This window comes from Schistocerca cancellata, chromosome 10 (assembly GCF_023864275.1).
Source record: "Schistocerca cancellata isolate TAMUIC-IGC-003103 chromosome 10, iqSchCanc2.1, whole genome shotgun sequence".
NCBI lineage: Eukaryota > Metazoa > Arthropoda > Insecta > Orthoptera > Acrididae > Schistocerca > Schistocerca cancellata.
In genome coordinates, this window is record NC_064635.1 from 170,422,840 (window position 1) to 170,440,791 (window position 17,952).

The following is a 17,952-nucleotide window of genomic DNA, read 5'->3' on the forward strand; positions in this document are numbered from 1 at the left end:
TGCCGCCATCATCAGGTGAACTGACGGACTGAGCTCCTGTGAACGTGCTGGTATGGAGATCTGTACGCTATGGCTGCTCAGAGGGAACTGGGTTCGGTCGCGGTGGCGGCCGATTTAAATACCCTCCACCCGCGGCGCACTCCCTCTGCCATCCGCACCCCGCGCCATGGTCGTGCGGTGGAACAGATTGCGATAGCATCTGAGATGACGTCGGTGTGATGGCTCTGTCCACCGTGGTCATCACAACTATACATTTGCTCGATTTACTCTTGATTATCCCAGTCGCTGGTTCCCAAGCCTTGCTAAGATTATAGCCACAGTCACGGTTTATGAGGTCGTCACTGGTGCGAATTTCGATGCCCTCTCCAACAGCACTGTCCCAGTATCTTGACTTCTGTACCAGAATCCTCGTGCGTTCAACTCCATAGCGTGATTTTCCGACAAACAATGTTCAGCGACCGTCGACTTGCTCGGACACATCAGTCGAGTGTGCCTCTGGTGTTCACGGCATCGATCCTTGACGGTACGCATTGTCTGACCAATATACGACTTGCCACATTGACGCGGAATCTGGTACACGCCGGCCTTCCTAAAACCAAGGTCATCTTTGGCGCTCCCCACCAGTGCACGAATTTTATTCGAAGGACAAAACACAGTTCCGATCCGGTGTTTCTTCAAAATGCGGGCGATTTTCCCCGAGAGTGCGCCTGTATATGGAATAAATGCAGTGCCTCTCTCCTCCCTCGTGATTTCATCCATCTCCACAGGTTGTGCTGTAGTGGTTGGGCAGAGAGTACATTGAATCTGCCACTCTGAGTACCCATTTTTTTGAAATACAGTTCTGAGATGTTCCAATTCCTGGGGTAGACTCTCTGCATCAGAGAGAGTGCGGGTTAATCAAGAGTAAATCGAGCAAACATATAGTTGTGACGACCACAGTGGACAGAGCCATCACACCCACGTCATCTCAGACGCCGTCGCAATCTGTTCCACCGCGCGACCAGGGCGTGGGGCGCGGACGGTGGAGGGAGTGCACCGCGGGCGGAGGGTATTTAAATCGACCGCCGCTGTGACCGAACCCAGTGTGGTGTCACTGCCAGACACCACACTTGCTAGGTGGTAGCTTTAAATTGGCCGCGGTCCATTAGTGCATGTCGGACCCGCGTGTCGCCACTGTCAGTAATTGCAGACCGAGTGCCACCACACGGCAGGTCTAGAGAGACGTACTAGGACTCGTCCCCAGTTGTACGACGACTTTGCTAGCGACTACACTAACGAAGGCTTTCTCTCATTTGCCGAGAGATAGTTAGAATAGCCTTCAGCTAAGTCCATGGCTACGACCTAGCAAGGCACCATTAACCATATCTAGAGAGAGTCTCACTTGTATCATCAAGAACGCTGCATACAAATGATGGATTAAAAGTTAAGTATCCCAGCAGCTACGTACTTTTCTTTATAGCATTCATTATGTATCCTGTTCCAGACCTCACGCCCGTCTGCGTTAGATTATAGCGTGCATTTCGGCCTCCTCTATCTACAAGGTGTTGGCACATTTGCCAACACATCGCCCAGTTCCCCCTGAGCAGCCATAGCATACGGATCTCCGTACTGGCACATTCACAGGAGCTCAGTCCATCAGTTCACCTGATCATGGTGACATGTATGGTCGCCGAAATATTGTGCCCGTTGGACACGGTAGACCGGCAGTACACCCGTGGATATTTTGATTATCAAATACGCCGGGAGAAACTCATGAATCGTATTCCTTCCATATTATATGTGTAACATAATCTCTCTCCTATACAGTCACAGACATTCCAAACAGTTAGGTCACCTGGACTGAATCCACTTAAAAGTAGTCATTTATGTTTCACAAGCATGTTTATTACAGCAACTTAATTTCATGAAAATATTAGGCTTCAGTATCATTCCACCATTTTACTTCAACACTTCAGGAATACCTGTGACAGATCCAATTGCCCTGTCTTAAAATAATCATGATTACACTGATGTAGTGGTTAATACATTATCCAGACATAAGTGAGACACCTAAATCTGTTTAATCAGTTTTGCAGCCAGGCTTGAAGTCTCAGAGCAATAACAGTCATATAAATCATCTGAAACAAGAGGTTTTGAAACCATTTCAAGGCTGATACACAGGTTCATCCTTTTGTGGCACATATCGCAGCAACAGGTGCATTTGTCTGCATAATTTCCATCCTCAGACCAGCATTATAGGAGAATTTATTTTCATAAATGCTACAAGCGACATATGTCACAAGTGCATGGTAGGTGGCATCTGTGGAACAAGTGATCCATCAGCTTGCTGTTGCTATTGGATCTTTTATGACCCAATCCACAGCCATGTAATTGTTCACATACGTGTTCAAGAAAGTGCTTCTTCATACTACTCTTATTAAAGAATTTATGTTGACAAAACTTACAACTGCATGGTGTTTCCCAAGAGAAGTAGACATTCTGTCTTGAGGCCACTGCTTTCCATTAATGCCTTTAGACACACATCACAGCTTTACTGGCATTCACCATTATGCACACGCAAATGTGATTTCAGTATAGTACTTTGTGCAAATGTCTGATTGCAAACCCCACGGTTGTATGGGCGTTCACTAGTGTGCAGTTGCAAACAGTGCTTTAAGTGCCAACTTTGTGTGAATGTTTCGCTGCAAACACCACAGCTGTATGGGCATTCACCAGTGTGTTGCTGTGAATGCTGCTTCAAGTAAGAACTTTTTGTGAATGTCTTGTTACATATGATACATCTGTATGCATTTTTACCAGTTTGGAGAAGTGAATGTATCTTCAGAGAGCTAATTATTGTGACTGTCTTGTTGCAAACACCACAGCTGTATGTGCGGTCACCAGTGTGCAGCTGTGAATGCTTTTTCAGGCAGCTACTTGTTATGTATGTTTTGTTGCAAATATTGCAGCTGTATGGCCTTTCGCCACTGTAGAGGCATGAAAGTATCTTCACCTAGCTCCTAAACATGAATGTCTTGTTGCAAACGCCACAGCTGTAGGGGCAGTTGCCAGAGTGCATCCTCAAATGTGAAACCAGGTGGAATTTTTGCTTCAATGTCTTCTTGCAAACTTCACACCTGTAAGGGCGTTCATCGGTGGGGACCTCCAAATGCCTGTTTAGGTTGCTAACCTTTGTAAATGTCTTGTTGCAAATGTCACAGCAAATGGGGCATTTACCAGCGTGCTAATCTAATTGTTTCTTAATATGGTCAGACCTTCTGAATATTCTGTCACATACGCTGCAGGAATGCAGAGATTCACGACTCTTCTCATGTGTGTGCTCCTTCAGGTCCTCCAACTTTCCAAATGCCTTTTTACATATGGTGCACCTGTGCACCAGATGTTTGGTACCATTTTTGTTCCCAAAGGCAGATCTGTCTTTAGTAATCAGACTACTGCTGCCATCAGTACCACTGTTGCCCTCCATGCCAACAGTGACAGTGCTGCAGAAAAGTGAAAAAACAATGTTAGAAAGATTTTTCATAACATTACAGTTATATTTACTAATGGAGTGTAAAATTTTTCATGCGATTCCTGTGAATGCACTGTACAAGAAATTTGGCACACTAAGTTATAAATGATGATCATGCTGTCTTAACTTCATGCAATATTTAAGCTTGGTTGAACCAATACATACTTTTTAGTTCATATGCTGTATGACTTCAGATCATAGAAGTTTCCAAATTTGTCAGAGAGCATTGAGAAGAGAGAAATGCAACCAGATTCACTGATAACATGTCACTGCAAAGTGAAACAGCAGGTGTGAGAAATTAGCTGATAGGTCCTATGGAAATCTAATGCATACCACATGAAGATGTATTTAGAAATTTACCCTCCCCCTTTCCCAACTATGAATCTTGCCACAGTGGGGTTGTTTCTGTGTGTCAATGATACAGACAGCTGTATCACAGGTGCAGACTCATCAGAGGGGTATGTGTGGTTAGATTAGATTAATATACAGTGTTGAAGAGGGACACCAGCCTTTTCAGTGGTTGCTGTGGGATCAGTCTGGATGACTGACTGTTGGACCTTCCAATGTTAGTCAGTGTGGTCATGCTATATTAGTACTGTAAGCAGGTGTAATGAAATGGAAATTAAAGCTGTTTATACATACCCAGGACAAGAAGCTTCAGTGTAAGGATTAATGGGTATGGCATCCTCTTGGATAAATATTTCAGAAGTAAAATAGGGGGTTAAACAATGGGGAATCAACACATATTTTAATATAAGTAATGCATGAGGAGGATTAATAATGAACAAGAAAATAGAAATGTAGGTGAGCAGTTACGAATAGCTTAGTGACAGCCTTATCTTAGCTAACAACCACAACAGTAATGCCACTGCATAAGCCTACTATCTACACAGACGATAAGATTGATAAAAATATGATGATACAAAGCAAATTATTCAGCTCTTCACGAAATTTAATTGTACTGGTGACTGGAGTAACAGGGTGCAGAAATGGATTACAGGGAAAGGAAGAGACAGAAAAAACATTAGGAGGACATGGGCTGAGGGAACAGAATGACTGGGGAGTTTTGCATAGAGCAGAATTTAATAATTAAAGACGTTTTCTTTAATAATCATGGAATTAGGTTTTATACATGGTAGATACATAGAGACACTAGAAAGTTTCAAACATATTACATAATTACATGACAGAGTCTTGGAACCAGGTTTTCTACAGGAAAATATTTCCAGGAGTGTATGTGCAATCCAAAATTTATTGCTTATGAACTGCATATTAAAAATTAACAAATTACAGGCAGGCATGAAATCAAGGAAGAGGGGCTTGCATAAACTGAAAGAACTTGAAACGAAATTAAAGAAGTGAAACTTCTGTAAATTTTAAAGCACTTGCGGTTTTGGAAAGGTTTATGGAGCTCAACCGAACTACTGATTGCAACACAGGACACGATAACAATAGAAGATTCTGCACAGATATGACACGCGATAAGCTTCAATGCAGGAGAGAATAAATAAATGAAAATCATTAAATAACAAACAAAATACTGAATTTAGCTGATGAAAGGAGAAAATATAGAACTGCAGAAAATGAAGCAGGCAAGAAGGTTTATACATACATATAAAAATGTAGAAGACAAATTGCAAAAGGACAAAACAAAAATTGTTAGAGGAGAAATGCAAAGCTGTAGGAGACTGCATTAACATCAGGAAGGCAGATGCAACCTACAGGAAAATTAAAGAAGCCATTGAGGAAAGAGAAGCAGGTGACTGAACATCAAGAGCTCTGATGGTATGACAATATATGCATACAAGGAAGCCTTAAAGCTGGAAGGAATGTATAGTAGGTGACACAATTAAACAAAGCTAATGACAATATTAGGGACAGGGAAGATGAAGTACATGAAGCTGAGATGGGATGTGTAATACTGTGAGAAGAATATGAGTGAGTACTAAAGATGTTAAGTTGAAACAAGGCCCCTGAAGTAGATGCTATTCCCTCACAATCATTCAGATCCATGGGAGAGCCAATCATGGCAACATTATTCCACCTGGTATGCAGCATGTATCTGACAGGCAAAATAACCTCATCTTCACGAAAAGTGTCATAATACCAGTTCCAAAAAGGGCAGTTGGTGACAGGTGTTAATACTCCCAAACTATCAGATTTTTAAGTCATGGTCACAAAATCCTAACATGTATTATTTGCTGGAAAACTGGTAGGATCTGAACTCTGCGAATATCAATTTGTGTTTCAGAGAAATGTAGAAACACATGATGCAATACTACTCAATCTGACTAATCTTAGAAGACAGGGTGAGAAAGGGAAAATTTACATTTATAGAATTTGTAGATACGGAAAAAGATTTTGATACTGTTGACCGGAGTAGAACCTTTGAAATTCTGAGGCCAGCAAGGATAAAATACTATGAGCAAAAGGTAATATACAACCTGTACAAACAGAAGACTGCAGTTTTAAGAGTCGAATACACGACAAGGAGGCAGCAGTTTAGAAGGGAATGGGACAAGACTGGTGACTGGTGTGTATCCCCCATGTTACTCAATCTGCACACTGAGGAAGCAGCGACAGAAACAAATCAGAGCTTCAGATATGAAGAGATGAACTCAAATGTGGTGCAATAGATGAACATTGTCACTTAGATACTAAATGAAATAACTAATTGTGATATACTAAGCTGAACTGGACGAACAGAGTGTTGTGGCACAATGTGCCTAAAATATGGAGTTGGCTGTTAGGACATGTGCTGAGGCATCAAGGAATCATGGTTTGGTGATGGAGGTAAGTGTGGGAAGTAAAGTATAGAGCTGGGACCTAAGACTGACTACAGTAGCGAGGTTAAAATTATGTAATTTGGTGTGGTTATGCAGATATGTAAAGACTAGCATAGGATAGAGCAGCATACAGAGTTAAACAGTGTTCATTGTCAACTGGAGACCAGTACAACTAAAACATGTTGTTGGAAGTTCACCTACATGTCGCAACATGTGAGGACACTTTCTTCGTGGCTACGCTGCTAGTCACAGAAACATATGAGCGTACCTTGTTTGGACTGGTACTATAAATGACACATCATTTGTGGAGGATTGGATAAAATATTTTACACACTGATGGACCACAGAACAAATATTGTACTCAGAAAGGCCTGGGTAGAACACATCAATGTTAGGCATGAAATATCTAAATATCAATGTGTGGCTACTAAAAAGTCCATCACGTTTTCTTGAAAATGTATACAGATATTTGTCTTCAAAATACGGTCCTCAGGTACACCAACATGCAGATCAGTACTCCACAGTAAATAAAAAAATTTAATAAGACATTTTTTGCATCATGTAGAGCTTAATTATCTGTTTCATCTGTTGACTGATTGATACATTATTTCATACATAATAGCCCAATACCAAAATTACAAAACTGGAATTTCTACTGTCACATAATGTTTACAACATAATGAATGTAGATGATGTTTGCTGTGGTATATTTTTACTGCTTCTGCTTATTAGGTGTTTACATCAGTTGTCAATGGTATCAAACTGATTGCCTACATGTACTTTTTGAGTATTTAGCATTTTCATTGTATTCTCATATTTAAAGTGGTTACTATTTTCATCTTAAAGTTCCTCTTGCATTTCAAAAACGACTCTGAAATACTTTCAGAGTTTTTGACAATGACTTTATATGTTCTTAGTGAGAATGAATATCCACATGACTTTGTGACTGAATGTTTTTACAGTTCTGAGGATGAGTCCATTGATAGTGTCATAAATAGACCCATAAAGAAGCGTATGGTGACAATGTTTTCAAGACATTGGGATAATAACAATGAAGGTGATTCTGTTCTTGTGAATGATTCATTTTGTCCTATGATAAAATGGCTGGTGAGAAACTGACAGTCGCGCACACTTCCTACCATTTTGAATGTCATCCTGGGATCATTACAAGCACATGAGCAAGGACAGTTCAGAGTTATATGGATCCCCCCCTCCCCCCTCCCCCCCCTCCCCCCCTCCCCCCCCCCCTCCCCCCGCCGACAAACACCAATTGCTCTATGTATAAAATGGTGGTAAACATGAATGTTTGTGGGAAATTAAAGAAAAATGGCCTAATTGTGCTACTGTTCTCTCCTATGATGCCTGCGGCTGTTGTCCTAAGCGCAGAATTAAAGATGGCAACCACAGCTCACTAACCCAGACTTGTGATACGAGCACTAGTCTAACAATAGCGTCACAACCCAGCTCAGACCTGTCAGGCTATTTACCCTGAAGCGCCAAAGAAACTGGTGTAGGCACATGTATTCAACTACAGAGATACGTAAACAGGCAGAATACAATGCTGCGGTTGGCAACACCTATATAAGACAACACGTTTCTGGCACAGTTGTTAGATCGATTACTGCTGCTACAATGGAAGGTTATCAAGGTTTAAATGCATTTGAACGTGGTATTATTGACAGTACATGCGCGATGGGACAAAGCTTCTCCGAGGTAACGATGAAGTGGGGACTTTCCTGTACAACCATTTTACAAGTGTACCGTGAATATCAGGAATCCAATAAAACATCACATCTCCGACATCGCTGTGACCAGAAAAATATCCTGCAAGAAAGGGACCAACAATGACTGAAAATAATCATTCAATGTGACAGAAGTGGAAACCTTCTGCAAATTGCTGCAATGCTGGCCCATCAACAAGTGTCAGCGTGAGAACCATTCAATGGACCATCACTGATGTGGGCTTTTGGAGCCGAAAGCCCACTTGTATCTGTTGATGACCGCATGACACAAAACTTTACACCTCGCCTGAGCCTGTCGCCTCTGATATTGGACTGTTGATGACTGGAAACATGTTGCCTGGTTGGACGAATCTCGTTTCAAATTCTATCGAGCAGATGCATGTGTACGAGAATGGAGACAACCTCATGAATCCATGGACCTTACATATCAGCAGGGGAATTTTCAAACTGGTGGAGGCTCTGTAATGGTGTGGCGCATGTGCAGTTGGAGTGAGATGGGACTCCTGATATGTCTAGATATGACTCTGACAGGTGACATGTACGCAAGATCCTGTCTGATCACCTGCATCCATTCGTGTCCATTGTGCATTCCAATGGAATTCCAGCAGGACAATGCGACACCTCACATGACCAGAATTGCTACACAGTGGCTAGAGGAACACTTTTCTGATTTTAAACACTTCCATTGCCCACCAAACTCCCCAGACATGGACATTACTGAGCATATCTGGGATGCCTTGTAGCGTGCTGTTTGGAAGAGATCTCCACCCCCTTGTACTCCTTCAGATTTATAGACAGCCTTGCAGGATTCATGGTGTCAATTCCTTCAAGCACTACTTCAGATATTAGCTGAGTCGATGTCACCAAGTGTTGCACAACTTCTGCATGCTCGCAGGGTCTCTACATGATATTCGGCAGGCGTACCAGTTTCTTTGCCTCTTCAGTGTATAACTGCATAGAATTCTGGTATGCTGTCCCAGAGCTGGAATACTGGCCTCGGCTCCATCACATCACAATCCACCTCAGAGCTGGTGGGCTATGTATAAAGGTGTAGAGTTCTGGTACACTGTTCCAGAGGTGGAAAATGAGGCCACTATGAAATGTTGCAATCCAGCTCCCACTTGTTGGGCTATTTATAAAAGTGTAGAACTCAAATAAATGAGTGCAGTTGTGGGCATACTGGAACAGGCTCTATGGCATCAGAATCCAAGTTCTGGAATACTGGCACTATGATGTCAGGAATGGAGGATGTATGTGCAGGTCCAGGCCTGTCTGCTGACCTATTTTACATGTTTTTCCCCCAAGCTACTATTCACTCAGTGGTGTACGGTCACTGCCTACTGCTTCTCCTAACCGTAAGTTCAGATCTATCCACCTGCATCTTTATTTAAACAAATACCAGGAGTGACAGAACCTTCTGCACACACACACACACACACACACACACACACACACACACACACACTGGCATCCTGACTTACTGCACTAAGTTAAAGTGCAACCTGAATTCTGCGTAGTAGGAACAATTATGTCTTCATTTAAACAAGTACCTTACCAGGGAGAGCTCCCTATCACAAGGCCACGAAGTTCATGATCGTCAGATCTGTCGACAAGACTGCCACAACCCCGTCTGTAGTACCCATACTAAGAGCAAAGCTGCCCTAGAGTCGTGCCACCGTGCACTTCTGACACCTCTGTAAAGAGAAAAACCACACACATACTACTGATTCAATAACCTAATGCAAAATGATGTATAGAAGTTCTGATTCCCAATGCTACTATGCTGCTGTGACAACACCGTAGTAAGAGCCTGTGTGACTTGAATTAAAATGATGGGAAAGATGAAAAATGCAGAAACCACACTTGCACTTTAACCTGAATGACAGGGAGTCAAAATTCACATAAGCTGAAAATAATATGCATGGTTCCACACATATGTTCTGCATGGAAATTGAAAAACTAGAGATGCACATTTATCCTCCTGGTGGTGGATACTTATGGGATGGCTCTGAAGCACAATATGGTCTCCTTACAACCCAGTGGACAACAGCAGAACTTTGTTGCACAATCTACATCTCCATGCTGCACTCATGACATTAGAAGCCCCCACAGGAATTGTAAATGGAGACAGCTGACGTGCATGCTGAATATCATTGCATGTATGTTGAACAATACGTGGCAGTACTATCCACTGAATTATCCGTGTTCCACTTTATGGTGCAAATCCAAAAATACAAAAACTAGGAAACTGCAAGTTCGACACACATTTTGACGAATACTGCTGCACTCTTCAATCCAATCATAAGTCTGGCATGACATTCTGTATTTTGCTCGTGCAGTGACATTTCAGGACTACTTTTAACACTAACCAGAAGTCAGGAATGAACTATACCTTCCACCACATGATGAACACATAAATGAAGAACAGTTTGTATGGAGACACATCATCATTCTATTTGCATGCTGAATAGGAAAGCAAATAACTAGCAGTGATATAAGATATACACCACATTACATTGTATGAACATTTGCAGAGTATGCATAGTCAATTTCCCAATGTGTGCAGAAGCAGTATTAAATTCTTTAACACCACACACACACTCACTACACACATGACATCTCACCACACACCACAAGCCACACCACACATGATACCACATCACGCACAATACACATGCACCACACCATTCAACAAACACCACAGTCCAGCACAAGCAACACATCACATAACAGATGATGAACCACACATAGCACCCAAACCACACATCACACACCCAACAGAACTCACATAGCACACAACACCTAATACACACAATACACACCACACACTACACATACCACACAAGACATCTCAGACACCATACACAGCATGCAAAACACACCACTTGCCACACCATACCTCACTACTGAACAAAGAAAACAGCACAACAGACCACACCATATGACACACCACAGACACTATACTACACACACCAGAAAGTGCTCATCATACACTCAACACGTAGCACACATACTATAATCGCACACTTTTGTGGATTTCCGTTGCTTAGTTGGTATAGAACTAGCAATTGTAGTAGTAGTAGTAGTAGTAGTAGTAGATTCACATAGTAGGTCTCATGGCAAATTGAGATTGCAATAGGTTCCCAAATATCTGCCAAGGATTCCCAGCCACAAGTACATCGATCCACACACACTTTTGATGGATGAGAGTGTTATTTTTAATTGACAATGATTTTTACTGTAGGTACACCTTGGTGTATTGAAAATCTGATACTGATGTAGACGAAACACACCCAACAACAGTGAAAACATATATCAACAACAAGAATACCATAAAGTACACTTGCATTTTAGCAACATCATCCAGCAAGTATTATCCTTACTTGTACAGATTTCATGAATTTTCTGGACAAATCTTATACTGCTCAACCATCAGATTACTTCAGAAAAAGTCTCTGCTATGAATTTCTAGCAAGTTATTCACATGTGACATCCAACACAGTAAACCACCGAGCACAGTAACAGTGTTTCTATGACATTGCCCTACACGTACAAATGTGCCTGGTTCTAAGTTTAAAATCATGACATCTTTGAAGATGTCAGGGACCAAGATTGCTGACCTGTGACACTGAGCACAGTCCAAAATAGTTGTTCCAATTCCTGAAGCATTGTGGCCATCTACCACCCCACCACTTGTGCTCTGTACACCATAGTGAAAGGTTGATCATCATCACGAGGCACCATCAGGCTTCTACCACCTCCATGCACAAGAAACTGACATACACAGTTGATTGTAAACATGAAACCATTCCTCTCACACACAATGTTTATTATTCATTATGTTTGTATGTGTATGTATGTGTTTTTAATTATTTTCTTATATTTCTCCCTTAGTTCAACAGCTCCATGATGCAGACATACAGAGCTAACTACTGTCGACTTCTTCTCAGTAGTGTAATTTCAGATCACCAGTCAGGCACATACTTGATCCTACAACTGTCAGGTCGTCTGTTCTCATTAATAATCCATGATATCAGAAAATACTTGAATGAGGACAAAATATGAAGCAAATCTCACAAACATACTAGAAGCTTATAGAGGTACCATATCTAGTGTTTTGCCAACATACATAGTTCCTGGGACTCATAATATAGGAAGAATAACTACAAATCTCAACATAGCAGATGCAGCATCAAATATATTGGAGCAGCGTGCACAACTGGTTCCAGAAAAGCTCTATGAGACCTCTCTCTGGCTATTTCTAGCCTACATCCCCCTATATCGTTACCCTACTGACAATGACCAGCAGGGGGATGTCTAAACCACAAGCACATTCCATCAGCTGTTTACAGCTATGCTACTCCCACCCCAATACTATGGCAAGTCTACAAGCACGTTTTGCACTACATTAGAATGCAACACTGTAAACCACATAGCAGAGTACTAGTATTTACATAGTGTTACTCTACACCCACTAACCTGCAATGCATCTGTCTCACCAAGTGTCTTATAGTTCCCGCTGTAATGACAGCTTAAGACAATCAATGACAAGTGCAGTTTATTTTGTAAATTAAATCATAAGTAATCCCATGTGTGGCTTTAATGCTCTCGAACAACACTTCAAGGATTTTGATAAATAATACCTGAAACCATCACGGTATATATATTTTCATGAAACAAAAGGTCTAAGAGCTATGTTTTCTGGTATAGTTTCTTGCAGTTTCTCATGACATATGACTATTGCTAAGTATCTTCCTACCACATTACTGCAGTGGTGGTACGAGTCTGCAACACATTTGATTGTCAAGAAGATAGATATCCAACATGGTAGTGAAACAGTGTTTGAAATCTTAATAATAATAATAAGCATGCAGGAGTGAGATGGGTGGGTTGACAAGGGGTAAGACAAAGTTACAGTCCTACTAACATACAGTTGATCATGCACATCGAAGCAAGAACTGAACCACATAAGGTGTTTGTAGCAGAAAGGGGGACTAGGATGAACTCCAAACATTTACCTATAAACAGCATGTAGAAGAATGTAGCTCAAGCTTAAGTGAATAGTTGTGGAATGTCGTTGCTCAAAACTTTAAGTGTGTACAGGAGAGTGTGTACAGGAGAGCCAAGCAAGATGTCTCTGTCAGGGAATCCTAGAACAACCAAATCTCCCACCAAGTATGAAATGCATGATGAGGGGTTTCGCCTGATTTCCATGTAGCCCACAATACATATGTCATCCATGACAGCAAAATGTGGCAATGTTTCACGACTTTGAAGGAGGACATACAGATGTTTATGATACAGGTAGTTAGGGATGGATGATGTTCTTGTTCAGCAAGTGGATTATGCTATTTGAGAAATCCGTCAACAAAGAACAATTCAGAACAAGTGAAGAGGAATGTTGTCATCAGGCATTGTCCTTGTTTCTGAAAACGTTCGGCCACACACTGCAGCTGCAACAAAGACGCTTCTGCAGCATTTTTGGTGGGAAGTGATTGATCAGCCACCATACAACCTGTACTTGGATTTCTCTGATTTTCAAATCTTTGCTCACATGAAATGCTGGCTATGAGAAGACTACTTCAGCGCAGTCAAAGAGTTCCTGACCAGTGTAGAAAATTGGAAAGCACATGTAGCTGCTTTCTATGATGAGGGTATTGGAAAGTTGCTAACACACTGTGACAAATGTCTAAGTCAGAGTGGCAACTATGAAGCTAAAAATGAAAGCTAAAAAATGAAATAAAGCTAAATGTTGCAAATAAAACATTTTTGATGTTCACGGTCATTGCCATTTAGCGACTGATGGGATCTTGGAGGAAAAATTGCTACCCTGACGTTTTCACAGTCTGTGAATTGAAATAAATTTGAACAGATTTGGTCATTCTGACAACATGAAACTGAGTAACAGCTCTGGAAGACTTTTTAAAATTCAACCTGTGCTGGATTATTTCCTCAGGAAATTTGGGACACTTAAGAAAGCAAAGCCACAAATTCTGGACAGGGAGATGATTTGGTAAAGCAGACATCTGAGATTTCGAATGCACAACCCTGCAAAGATTACAAACTATGGTTTACTTGTTAGGATGGTGTGTGCGAGTGACACAAGCTACATTTGCAATCTAGTTTTACACTGGTGAAGGGAAGAAATTGGAAGACACTGTTCTCTCAATTCTTGGCTGTTATCTTGGTGTGTGGCACGATATCAACCAGGATAATTAATATAATAGTACCTCTACTGCAGATTTACTATTGAAAAACCAAACAAGAGTCTGTGGTACTATTAGGGTTAACAGAAGTTCACCACTAACTTTGAAAGCCAAAGTAACAAGAATGAAGAAAGATGACATAGATTTCTTTAGAAGAGGCAACATTATTTTCCTTGTATGGAAAGACAAGTAAGATGTCAGAATGATATAAATAATTCATGACACTTCTGTGTCAAACACATGAAAGAAAAATAGAAAAACTGGAGAGTATGTATTGAAGCTTGTGTGTGTAAATCAATACAATGCTCACATGAAATGAGCTGAATGTGCAGATCAGTACTTTTCTTACTAACCTGTTCTAAGGAAATCGATGAAATGAACAAAAAAGTTGTCCTTTATCTAGTAGAGTGTGGACTTCTCAATTCTTTTGGAATTTACAATGCTCTGAACCACAGAAAAAAAGAAATACAGTGAGTTTGTCATTTCAGTGGTGAAATACTGGGTTACTGATGATTATAATGAAGGCTCTCCAGACAGGGACAGAGATTTGCCCAGTGCTTCCCCCAGTGGAGCAGCAAGAGCACTACATGAAGATCTACCTGGCAGGCAGTCGGGTGACAAGAAGCAGCATGAAGCTGTGTTCATTTCAAACAATGGAAGACAGAAATTTCCTACCAAAGGCTGTAGAGTTTGAGCTGCCTGCAGAAAAAAAATAAAACATGAAAGAAGACATATTCTCAAATTTTGTGCAGCTCCGCTTCACAGAGAGAAATTTTTTACACAGTATCATACATTAAAAAACTACTAGACTCAAATATAAATACAATATGAAAAAAATAGTAACTGTAAAGGATAAGCTACCTTGATAAATCAAAGCAAAGGGCTCAGTCATAATATTTGCAAATTGTCTTTATGTGTTAATGAAATGCTTAGTGTATTGTAATAATAATATATTTTATAACAAAGTAATATATCACCAAATGTGCACTGAACAAATAAGAGTATTTTTTGTTTGTGTGATATGCAGGATGATTATAATTAAAGTTAAACATTCAAACCACTGTAGAAATAACACCATTGGTCAGAATGACGTCAAATTGCAACAGAATATTATTGGAGAAGGAGAAATATGTATGGAAGAAGAAAAATAAATAGTTACAAAATGTAGCAATAGATGGTACTTTAAGCATCATAATTTAATAGTGGTCGACTACAAATGACAAATGAATCATACAGCAATGCCTAAGGTGCACATCTGACATTAAACAAACTGTATTCCTCAGTGTGCATGGGTGTACAGGTGTGATACTGTTAGTTATGCAGGCCCATCCACCATGGCAACATCATATCACATCAAATGGGAAAAATCAGTTTTTAACTCTCCTGAGACCAAAAACCAAATAAAAAGCATCGCCACATCAGTTTTTAACTGTCCTGAGGCCAAAAACCACATAAAATGCATCAGTCACATCGGTTTTTAATTGTCCTGAGGCCAAAAATGGCAAGAAAAGCATGAATCAAAATCAAATCGGATTATTAAATTCTGTGTGATTGGTGCAAAACATGTTTAATATGCTGTCCACCGTTTTCTGCAACAAGTTAAAATCAAGAAACGGCATGTTCCACAACTAATTGAAGTGTTTCCAGGGTCGCGTTCAGATTGTGATGTGCAATGCGTACCTTCAATGCAACTAAGTTTTCAACTGAAACACTGAACACAACGTCTTTCAGATAGCCCCACAGCCAGAAGTCACACGGATTAAGATCAGGTTATCGGGATGGCCAGGCTGTAGGGAAATGGTACGTCAGCAGCTGCTTAACTGGATTTGCAATGTGCGGAGGTGTGCCATCTTGCATAAAAATGATCCCATCCATGCTGTTGGAGAGCCAGAATGACTTGGTTGTGCAAAAGACACTTGTAGCGCTTACCAGTGATGGTACAGGTGACAGGACCAGAAGCACCTGTCTTTTCAAAAAAATACAGGCCTATGACAAATGATGCCATAAACCCGTACCACACAGTGACCTTTTCAGGATGAAGTGGTGCTGGTTGATTTGTGTGTGGATTTTCCATTGCCCATATTCAACAATTCTGTGTATTGACATATGCCGTCAGATGGATGTGGGCTTTGTATGTCCAAAAATCTTCCATGGCCAATCATTGTCCACTTCCATGTGAGCAACAAATTCTAAAGCAAAGGTCTCTCTTGCTGGCAGGTCAAGAGGAAGCAACTCCTGCACATGGGTAATTTTGAATGGATAGCAAAGAAGGCTGTTTCATAGGATTTCACACACTGTGCTCACGGGGATGTCGCGAATGTTCAGGCAATTCTCCGTGCATTACACATTTGCGCACCACCACTTGTCTCCTCCTGCACTGCCATGGCCACTGCTCCCACTGGCGTCATATCAATTCATTTCCTCCCTCTACCAGGTTGCACACCAAAAGAACCCATCTTTTCATATTCCTGAATCATTTTCTCCAGACCCACAGCAGTCATCAGACTACCGGTAATGCCTTTTTTCAAACCCTTTAGTGTCCGGAACTTTTGCAGAGCGACTGGTGCAGTCATCATTCTTGTCATACAGCTTTACAAGCAGAGGGTGATCCTGCCTTGAGACAGTCTTGGTAAACATTGCAGATGCGAAAGGAGCAAAAGATTTGTACTCGGCGTGTTTATATCAACTTCAATAGCTCATATGCAATACAGGTGGTTTCATTTACATGTTCTGACACATACAGCACCCTACTGATCAATTTTCACACTTTTTTTTTCTTTTGCCATACATTTCCCCTTCTCCAAAAATATTCCATTGCAATTAGACGTCATTCTAACCAGTGGTGCTATTTTTACAGCATTCTGAAAGTTTAACTTTAATTATAATCACTCTGTAATACATTTATTGTTTTGCACACCAATATGTTGAATTGTAGCGATTGAATGCTTGCATGAAAAATTATTGTTTCATAATGTGGACAAACATTTTATGTTCAAACAACGAAACTTTACAATGAAAAAGATACAGAGTTAAGAAGTGTAAATTTGTTTTATGGTTACATGCAAAAACAAACACAGCTGGCCGAAAAAACGCCATTTGCATAGTCAAACAACTGCCCCAAAAAGAGATTAAAGGACCTGCAAGAAAGGTAAGTTATGTGGGCCACATGCAAATTATGCAGAATATAATACGCAGCTACTGTGGTAATATGGAATAAAATATGCAGTCTTCATGTGTTTGTAATGTAACTTACTCATACTTAAGAGTACTCCAGCAGTATGCAGCCTACAATTCATCCAAGCATATCAATCTTTTGCAAGTCTGACATAGTTGTGTTGGATCATTTGCAAGAGCTGAATATAGGGAAACACATGATATCACACAAAGATGGTTCCACTGATCTCAAATTTCATTTCTGAGTCCAAATATATAAACATCTTGCTGCTCTGGTAAAAGTCTCACTCACTGGGAATACATTTTATTTTGAATATTTTACATATAACCTACATGACCAACCACACTCGGCAAATCACAATGAAGCACAAAGAAGAGGATACTTCCAACTGTATTTCTATCATCTATTAGTGTTTATTCTTGTTCCATTCACGTCTCTGTGCATGCAGTGATCGGTATAATCTTGTCTTCACACAGGTATGAGAGTGATATAAAGAGAGCTTAAAAATATCTACAGAGATTCTTCAGTTAAT

General features: G+C 40.6%; 1 protein-coding gene across 2 annotated transcripts in view; it reads right to left on the reverse strand.

The window, feature by feature from the left end:
* Nucleotides 1-17,952, reverse strand: part of LOC126106719 (uncharacterized) — a 150,120-nt gene that overhangs the window by 27,275 nt on the left and 104,893 nt on the right. For both annotated transcript variants that reach the window (XM_049913099.1, XM_049913100.1), the window contains one exon: nt 3,278-3,482. In XM_049913099.1, coding sequence (XP_049769056.1) covers nt 3,278-3,482 — 205 coding nt within the window. The remainder of the gene's footprint in view (nt 1-3,277; nt 3,483-17,952) is intronic.